General features: G+C 45.7%; 1 protein-coding gene and 4 non-coding genes across 5 annotated transcripts; 4 read left to right on the top strand and 1 right to left on the bottom strand.

Annotated features, from left to right (window-relative positions):
• Positions 1-314: 314 nt before the first annotated feature.
• Positions 315-386, top strand: TRNAG-UCC (transfer RNA glycine (anticodon UCC)). The gene has a single exon. It is a non-coding gene; the product is annotated as a tRNA-Gly (tRNA).
• Positions 387-883: 497 nt separating this feature from the next.
• TRNAE-CUC (transfer RNA glutamic acid (anticodon CUC)) lies at positions 884-955 on the top strand. Its single transcript has one exon. It is a non-coding gene; the product is annotated as a tRNA-Glu (tRNA).
• A 478-nt stretch (positions 956-1,433) lies between these two features.
• TRNAD-GUC (transfer RNA aspartic acid (anticodon GUC)) lies at positions 1,434-1,505 on the top strand. Its single transcript has one exon. It is a non-coding gene; the product is annotated as a tRNA-Asp (tRNA).
• Positions 1,506-2,663: 1,158 nt separating this feature from the next.
• On the bottom strand, positions 2,664-2,734 carry TRNAG-GCC (transfer RNA glycine (anticodon GCC)). Its single transcript has one exon. It is a non-coding gene; the product is annotated as a tRNA-Gly (tRNA).
• An 809-nt stretch (positions 2,735-3,543) lies between these two features.
• On the top strand, positions 3,544-6,002 carry LOC140529862 (heat shock 70 kDa protein 1B-like). The gene has a single exon (XM_072648832.1). The coding sequence runs from the start codon at positions 3,755-3,757 to the stop codon at positions 5,645-5,647; it is 1,893 nt and encodes a 630-aa protein (XP_072504933.1). The 5' UTR covers positions 3,544-3,754; the 3' UTR covers positions 5,648-6,002.
• Positions 6,003-9,799: the final 3,797 nt, after the last annotated feature.

Below are 9,799 nucleotides of genomic sequence, written 5' to 3'. Positions count from 1 at the left end.
TCTTTCTTTCTGTTCATTTAAAAAAAAATGCGAATATCGCATAGGAACTAATTCTAATCACCGAAAATTTTGCAAACATAGGCTGCAGTGTACCAGATCCAACTGCCTCATTCTCCAGAGGTTGAATAGAGAGAAAGGCAACTAGAGTATCCTGGTAGGAGTTGTTACGAGGCAACCCCGTATTTTCTGGGACTGTTGAAATCTAACTATAGGAAAAAAAGAAACCCAAAACAAAACAAAAAACTGGGACTAAAAATAGTGACGTCTTTCAGCATTCACTTGATGTAGAGTTATGAAGACCAGAGAGCACGGCTGCGTTGGTGGTATAGTGGTTAGCATAGCTGCCTTCCAAGCAGTTGACCCGGGTTCGATTCCCGGCCAACGCACGTTGTCTTTTGGGAAGAAAAAAAACTTTAAAATAATTTTTATTTATCTTTTAGACTGCGCCTTCACTAGGTTATCCAGAGGCTCCTCGAACCCCAGTTGTACTTCTCGAGGAACTAATGGACCTGGACTGCTGCCCGTTACTCCACCCTCCCTGTAGGTCCACCTGGAGAGTCTTTGCTGTACACTCATCTAGCATCAGTCCGACCCTTGTCTCATCCTTCTGAGGGGGCCCGAAGCTCCCTCGTAGTTCATTCCCACCACTAAGAGGTAGGAAAGTGGGTTTGGAGTTCGGCCAGCTGGGCGAGCAAGGGGGAGGGGGGTGGGGTGTAGGATAGCGCATGGCGCAGGCGCAATGAAGATTTCAGGCAACAACTTCTCTGGAAGCAGGAAGAAGTGATCCACCAATAAAAATTCGGATACACCTCAAGGTGACGTCTTTTTTTTTTTTTCTTTAACAATTATTAGGGAGGAATAGGAAAAAAACAAATTCGTAGCTTCCCTGGTGGTCTAGTGGTTAGGATTCGGCGCTCTCACCGCCGCGGCCCGGGTTCGATTCCCGGTCAGGGAAACAGCCTTTTTAAGTGAAAATCTTTTGCATTGTATTAAAAATAAAAAAGGTCATGTCGCCCCGACTAGTCTCACTTTACCCTGTGGGGAAGCGCGTTAGTCCGTGGAATATCCCGTCTTGATTCTCTTCGTTCTAGGATTAATTAACTATCAAAAAGGACATTTCCTTGGAGAACAATGAGTTTCGCAGCTTTGATGGTAACTTGGGCTTAGTACCTCATTATGGGGGTGGAAGAGAAAAGAGACTGGTGCGTTTTATTTCAGTAGAGAGGTGCGTCTGTCGACTCGTGGGAAGTGGTGCTTGCACTTTCAGGTGGAGTGAAATTGTATTGGTACATTTTTTTTACAAGATCTCTCATCAAGTGAGAGTGATCTCTAAACGCTTTTAATGTAGGAACAATAAAATAATATTAGAGAAGTCCATGTCAAAAATTCTTATAATTCACTTGGAGAAAGTAGTAAAACACGTATCAACGTGCTCCTCGTTAGTATAGTGGTGAGTATCCCCGCCTGTCACGCGGGAGACCGGGGTTCGATTCCCCGACGGGGAGATGGGGGCTTCTTTTCGTTGTTTTTCATTCCCCCTTACAAGCCCCTCAGCTCTTCCCTGATGCCCTTGATGTTTTCCAGGCATCGAATCGTCCCATTCTATTGTCAGTAAGCCCCTAGAATGAGACCCAGTGTCGGTAGCCATAGGTCAAGGTCATCGTCTAGAACTCAACCCAGTGCCCTAGGCCATGGTACGTAGAGGTCAAGGTCATCCTCTAGAATGAGATCCAGTCAGTGTCCTAGCCCAGGGTGCCCAGAGGTCAAGGTCATCCTCTAGAATGAGATCCAGTCAGTGTCCTAGGCCAGGGTGCCCAGGGGTCAAGGTCATCCTCTAGAATGAGATCCAGTCAGTGTCCTAGGCCAGGGTGCCCAGGGGTCAAGGTCATCCTCTAGAATGAGATCCAGTCAGTGTCCTAGGCCAGGGTGCCCAGGGGTCAAGGTCATCCTCTAGAATGAGATCCAGTCAGTGTCCTAGGCCAGGGTGCCCAGAGGTCAAGGTCATCCTATAGAATGCGATCCAGTTAGTGTCCTAGCCCAGGGTGCCCAGAGGTCAAGGTCATCCTCTAGACTGAGATCCAGTCAGTGTCCTAGGCCAGGGTACCCAGAGGTCAAGGTCATCCTCTAGTGAGAGGAAACCTCTCCTTGCAGGGTCTGAGATCGAGTAGAGCTAGCTTTATGTTTATTACTATTGATTATATTTATTAATTTATGTATTTTATTTTTTAAAAAATATTTTAACTTCCTTTTTTCATGCGGAAGCATTATCTATCCTCCAAACAGAAAAAAAAAAAGAACAACAAAGTCCTATATGCATAGTTAATAGATTCCTAAATCAACAGTGATTAAAAGCGCCTATGATGTGTCCAGAATGCATGCCCCAATCATTCACGGATGGATGGACACCCATCTTTGTAAGTACAGCCCGGGGCTCCATTTCCTGATTCCATCGAGGAACTGGGGTCTCCTGGTCCCTCTCCTCCAGGGATCCGGGAAGAAAACCCACAGACGAACCCAAGAGCAGGGAAGGTGGTGGAAAAATCCGTTCCGACTGAGCCCGATGGCTGATTTAACGACAAATCCAAGGTTCACAAAACACTAAAAAGAATTTCCCCATGAATAGTGAAGCTTTACTTAATTAAGAAAAAGAAAATGTTACGTCTTGCATTGGCCGGGAATCGAACCCGGGCCTCCCGCGTGGCAGGCGAGAATTCTACCACTGAACCACCAATGCGCGCGACAGGATAGGGCTCCCCAACTCTTTATTTCACCTTGTCCTTCAGTATGTGTCAGTGGCGTGAAACAACTAAGGTCAAGTCTTTATGGTAACAGGGTTTTGAGACTTACTGCGTTACGTTTCCCTAAGAAAAAGATTCAGACAGGTTTCCAGAAGAAACACCCAGCTTCATTTCTCCAAACACTTTACTGGCATCCTACTCGTATGTCCTTGGTGACAGATGTCCGCACTAACTCCTCATTCTTTTTCTGCTCCAGCCCACCTTCCCCTGTTGCTCCCCCGCCTGTCCTCCCTCCTCTCCGATCTTCCCCGGGGCCCATCCTGAAGCGCGGTGCTGTTACACTTATTGATGCCCAGGCCCTGCGTTCCAGGACCCTAGGCGCAGGGATCGCCAGATGCATAGTTAATGTCAGGAAAAGAGAATTCCTCTGACCGGTAATTATGACACTAATTAGAGCCTCTCCTTGGAACCTTCTCTGCCCGACAAATGCCCCTCCCAACCCAGGGAACCATGGCGAACTTTCCCGAAAGTCTTCAAAACAGGTTTTGCTCGGGTGACATCACACACAAGTCTGCCCAAGCTCCGCCTCCGCCCCCTCCGCCCCGCTACTCGAGAATACCAGCCAGAGCCAGAACCGCGGAGAATTTGCTAGAGGGGTCGAGTCCTCGGTTCTGATTGGTCGGATCAGACAGAGGGGGAGGAGTTATTCAAATAGAGGGCTCTGCTCTCGTCTCTCCCAGAAGGTTCCCGGCCGGGGGAGGAGAGAGGAGGCGGGTCTCCAGTCGCTGCATAAAAAGACCGGCCCTGAGCTAAGCTTGCCATAGCCCAGCTGAGCATCCACAGAGAGTGAGAGCAACTGCAGCTGCGGAACAGCAGAACTCGCCTGCGTCCTTCATCCAGAGAGACCATCAGTGCCGAGAACCTCCACCAGCTCCTGTTCTCTATCCATAGACCTTCAGCCGCCGCTTCTCCTCTCCAGTCCCAGAAAAGCGGAAGGGAAGAATCCTCCCAGGATCATGTCTGCCCCCAAGGGAACGGCCATCGGCATTGACCTAGGCACCACCTACTCCTGTGTGGGTGTCTTCCAGCACGGCAAGGTGGAGATCATCGCCAACGATCAGGGCAACCGCACCACCCCCAGCTACGTAGCCTTTACGGACACCGAGAGGCTCATTGGGGATGCGGCCAAAAACCAGGTGGCCATGAACCCCCAGAACACCGTCTTTGATGCCAAGCGACTGATCGGCCGTCAGTTCTCCGACCAGGTGGTTCAGTCGGATATGAAGCACTGGCCCTTCCAGGTGGTGAGTGAGGCTGGGAAACCCAAAGTGCGGGTGTCCTACAAGGGGGAAAGCAAGGCCTTCCACCCAGAGGAGATTTCCTCCATGGTGCTGAGCAAGATGAAGGAGACGGCGGAAGCCTACCTGGGCCACCCAGTCAGCCACGCCGTCATCACCGTGCCGGCATACTTCAACGACTCCCAGCGCCAGGCCACCAAGGACGCGGGGGCCATCGCGGGCCTCAACGTGCTGAGGATCATCAACGAGCCCACGGCAGCGGCCATCGCCTATGGCCTGGACAGGGCAGGCCGGGGGGAACGAAATGTACTCATCTTCGACCTGGGCGGTGGGACCTTTGATGTGTCCATCCTCACCATTGAGGACGGCGTTTTTGAGGTGAAAGCCACGGCAGGGGACACCCACCTGGGTGGGGAGGACTTCGACAATCGCCTGGTGAATCACTTTGTGGAAGAGTTTAAGAGGAAATACAAGAAGGACCTAAGCCAGAACAAGCGGGCCGTAAGGAGACTGCGAACGGCTTGCGAACGGGCAAAGCGGACCCTCTCCTCCAGCACCCAGGCTAACCTGGAGATTGATTCCTTGTATGAGGGCACCGACTTCTATACCACCATCACCCGGGCTCGCTTCGAGGAGCTGTGCTCAGACCTCTTCCGGGGCACCCTGGAGCCAGTGGAGAAGGCCCTTCGAGATGCCAAGATGGACAAGACCCAGATCCAGGACATCGTTTTGGTCGGGGGCTCCACTCGCATCCCCAAAGTACAGAAGCTGCTTCAGGATTTCTTCAATGGCAAAGAACTGAACAAGAGCATTAACCCCGATGAAGCCGTGGCCTATGGGGCAGCGGTACAGGCAGCTGTGTTGATGGGAGACAAGTCAGAGAAGGTACAGGATCTGTTGCTCCTGGATGTGACCCCCCTGTCCCTGGGTCTGGAGACAGCAGGCGGGGTGATGACAACTCTGATCAAGAGAAACTCCACCATCCCCACCAAACAGACCCAGACCTTCACCACCTACTCGGACAACCAGCCTGGTGTCCTGATTCAGGTGTACGAGGGGGAGCGGGCCATGACTCGGGACAACAACCTGCTGGGACGCTTTGAGCTGTCGGGCATCCCCCCTGCGCCCCGTGGGGTCCCCCAGGTCGAAGTCACCTTTGACATCGATGCCAATGGCATCCTGAATGTCTCCGCCACAGACAAGAGCACAGGCAAGGCCAACAAGATTACCATCACCAATGACAAGGGCCGACTGAGCAAGGAGGAGGTCGAGAGGATGGTGCAGGATGCTGAGAAGTACAAGGCTGAGGATGAGGCTCAGCGTGAAAGGGTGGCTGCTAAGAATTCTCTGGAGTCTTATGCCTTCCATGTGAAGAGTGCAATACAAGAGGATGGACTTAAGGACAAGATCAAGGAGGAAGACAAGAGAAAGGTGCTGGAAAAGTGCCAGGAAGTCCTCTCCTGGTTGGAGGTGAACCAGCTGGCAGAGAAGGAGGAGTATGAACACCACAAGAAGGAACTGGAGCGGGTGTGCCATCCCATCATTGCTCAGCTCTACCAAGCACCTGGTTCTCAGGGAGGGAACAGCTGTGGGGCCCAGGCCCGGCATTGAAATCCCACCCCTGGACCCACCATTGAAGAGGTGGATTAAATAAATGACTTTTGCTAGTAAGCTAATGAACAAACAGGTGCAAATATTCCTCATGTCTCTAGAGTAAGTCCCAGGACTTTGCTCTTTCCCCAACTGCTATCACTGAGGAGCTCTGTTCTCAGCAGCCCTATTCCCTTCGAGGTGGTGACTTTTTGATTTTTCTTCCAACTCTAAGATTCTAGTCAGGACAAGCAAAAGATTGTCTATTTAGATCTTTGTTCACCTGCTGTAACGTATATTTTCTTATTCATTTGAATAATTTATTAGAAAAATGGTTGTATTTCTTTAGACAATTTCAATAAATGATAAAAAGCAACTACTATTTTGTCTCGGCTGCTAATTAAGTATCATTAGAGCAAGGATAGAAACATATCAGAGTTTTAAATATCAACTATTATTGATAATTTTTGGTTTTGCATCATCTCTATTTACAAATATGTCATTCTCTTAACTAGTGAGCCATCACTTAAAAGTGAAGGGGGATGTGATAACAGTTCAGCAAAACTAATGAACACATGAAGTCTCATTCATGAACTATTTCACAACCACATTCCCCCAGACTTTGAAATGAGGGCAGGACTCATCAGACTTATTAATAAGTCACAACCCATACCTTTATCAGTGAAAAACATCAAATGTGATTTTATTCCTGGGTCAAAGAGATTATGAAGCCCCTTGGGCCTTGGAGGGGACAGGGGTTGGGATTTATGAAAAAGGAGACCAAAGCATGTCCCCTTCTTTGCAAGTGGAAGATAGTGCATGCTAAGCAATTGCCTCCCTCCTTTATCTTGAATTGCTCATTTCCAGTCCTGGGCTGGTGTTTTGTTTAGTTTTTTTTAAAAGTGGATGATAAGTCTGCAAGTTAGAGAAAGTCTCATCACACATTCTATAGATAACATCAATTGCTTCCCCTCTGTTATCTAGATTGCTTCCTTTGATCTTAGTTCCTATTCTCAGGAAACCACACCATGAAAAAGACAACAAAAGTAGATTATAAAATCCACTAAAAATAAAATTTAAAACTCTAAGTATAAAATCTAACAAAAAGTGATTTAGAATTGGGAGGCACTCTATATATTATATACTTTAACTCATTTTACAGAAGAAGAAACAAGCTAAAAAGACTGTGATCATATAAAACTAGGAATGTGTACTACAGTAGGTCAATCACAATCACAGGGCTCAGAAATAATTTGTTTCCATTTTAAATATCCCTTGAGTTGTATGGATATGTCTCCCTTGGCTTTGACACAAGGCAAGAGAGGAGGAAAATCCATAGGACTTAGATTTGAAGTCTTGAGGAATCAGTTTATCCTCACTAGAAAAAAAGTAGTTGAACATGTATGTTTCATGTATGAATACATGAATACAAAATATCCCAAAATGTATTTTGCTCATGTAAGGGGGTAGGGTAGAGTCAATCAAAACATTCCACCCCACTTGAAATGTATGCAGTCCATATGTTAGCCCAACTATGTTACCCAAATGGGAACTCCTCTCTGAAATCAGTCGTAGGTCTCATTCTGACTTTTATTTATGTCTGTCACCTCTCTAGCAGCAGGAAAAGGGGGAGAAGGGGCGTAGCAAATTTCATCCTCAGGACTCAGGAATTATGGTTTATCATTGCAGCGATCAGGGATTTATCAAGTTCCAAAGCTGGTTTTCTTTATGTTTTTGTAAAAAAGTTTTCTCTAGTTCTGCTCACTTCACTCATCATCAGTTCCTAGTAGTCTCCCCAATTTACTCAGAAACTATCCATTCCTTATTTTTTTCTGATACAATAATATTCCATTGAATTTTTATACTGTAAATTTTTCAGTCATTCACCAGTAGATAAGCAGTTCATTATAGTCTAGTTTTATGCTGCTATATATAGACCTCCTTATGTGTCCTTTCCTTGATGTCTTTCAGATATAGGCCTTGAATTGGACAAAATTCAAAGACTTTGCAGTTTGTTGGGCAAACAATTTGTAAACTATATTTTCACAAAATTGGAATATGTTTTACTCATGCCCATTCTACTTTCTAGAATTAAGAGAAATGCCCACAATTTAGAATTGCCTAGTTTTAGTATAAAGCAGGCTTTGAATGAAAATTCCTAGAAATATTTGTAACCACTTTTTTTGTCTCTGTAATACTAGTAATATGAGAGAGGGCACAACACAGAAATGTCACATTTAACACATGATCAATGAATTCACCTAAACCAGAGTCAAATATAATTTAGAAATTGTTAACAAAATAAATAAAAATACAATAATGATGACATTTCATTTAAAAACTAAGTAAATACGCAACCTGCAGGGATACTCATGAACTGTTTTGTGTCCACTGTTTCTATTTGACTTTGGTGTAGTTGATAGAGAGCCAGAAAAGACCTGGAGTCAAGATCTACCTCTGACACATCCTAGCTATTCAACCCTGCATAAGTCATTTGACATCCTAGTATTCCTTGCAACTCTATAAATTGCCAAGAACATCATGAATGAATGAATGAATGAATGAAGCAAGCACTTACTATGTGCAAAACACTATACCAGGGGTGGGGAACCTGTAGCCTTGAGGCCACAGGTGGACCTCGAGGTCCTCAAGTATGGCGCTTTGATTGAATCCAAACTTCACAGAATAAGCCTGCTTTGGATTCAGTCAAAGGGCCGCACTTGAGGACCTCGAGGGCCACCTGTGGCCTCAAGGCTACAGGTTCCCCACCCCTGCACTATACTAAGTGCTAGTGAAACAAATAGAAAAGTGAGACAATCCTTCCTCTCATTCTAATCAGGGAGAGAACACATGGAAAGTTTCAGCTGCAAGTCAGATGTAAAGGCCTCATGGTCTTTACAGAACAGCAAAAAAAGTAATATTAATGCCTCTTATTTAATGTTATTTCTACTAATAAAATCAATCATTTCTGATGCTGAACCGTTTGGCAAGGCCAAGAGCTTTGGTGGTAAGATGTTTCCTCTCTGAGTCTGAGTTCTTAATAGATGTGACTGAAACAACTGAGGAAGTAGTTGATAAGCTGCCTCTCCTTCCCAAGGGTCACTTCAAATTTGAATTTCTTTATATTCCTCTTTTTCCTAGTTCTGCTCAATTCACTATGTATCAGGCCCTAGTGATCTGCATCTTCTCTAAACTGGTTCCTTACTTCCAACTCACAGAATCTCTCTTCTCTTAAGATGGTGCTGAAGCCCCATCTTCTGCAGGAAACCTTTCCTGATATCAATGCTGGTGCCCTCTCTCCCAGACCACCTTGTGTTTAACTCTCTTGTATATATTTCCATTTACAAACTTGATACTTAGGTTTTATATTTTTATATGTACTCATTAGCCTTATTAGGATGTAAGTCATGTTAGAGGGGATTGTTTTATTCTTTCTATTTATGGCTTCAGTGTCCAGCAGAGCACATGACAGTACACTTAATAAATGCTTGTGAATTGGGAAAACCCAACCAACCAAAACAAAATCCATTATCCAGATCAGAAGTGCAATTCAACTGTTTTTTCAGTGCTATTCAATTATTTTAAAGTATTTAAATATTAAGTTCTCTTCATCTTGATTGGTATAAAATTTGGCTTTATGCTCTAGTCTGCTGCTGATAATAAAAATAGTTATGTAAATTTCTCATTTAACTATAACTAAGAAGAGAAACTATTAACATTCTCACTAAGCCAGGAGGGTTCAAAACCAGCCATGGAGTGGAGGATGGGCAGGGACCTTTCACTATTCAATCCATGGGCTTCAGAGTGCATGGGGTCCAAGGCTTTAGGGAAGACAAGAAAGAAGGGAAGGGAAGGGAAGGAAAGGGAAGGGAAGGAAAAGAAGGGATTGGAAGGGAAGGGAAGAAACTGGAAGGGAAGGGGAAAGGAAAGGAAAGGAGTTATCCAACTAGCTGGGTCCCCATTTAGGCAGCTCGGTCTACTCACAGGTTGTGTTCATCCTTCATTTTTGATGAGAACCATGACAGAGAAAAGACTTGCACTTGACTTTGTTCTGAGTGAGGGAGGGCTGTGCAAGGCCACTAGCCTCACTTTCTCCTCCTGAGCATCTGGATCCAATGATCATATATTCATCAGAATGACTGGATATGGCCCAGGATGCAATAGGAGACACTC

This window comes from Notamacropus eugenii, chromosome 2, assembly GCF_028372415.1.
Source record: "Notamacropus eugenii isolate mMacEug1 chromosome 2, mMacEug1.pri_v2, whole genome shotgun sequence".
NCBI classification, from domain to species: Eukaryota; Metazoa; Chordata; class Mammalia; order Diprotodontia; family Macropodidae; genus Notamacropus; species Notamacropus eugenii.
Note: the sequence above shows the minus strand (reverse complement) of the source record. Positions and strands in the feature narration are given on the sequence as shown.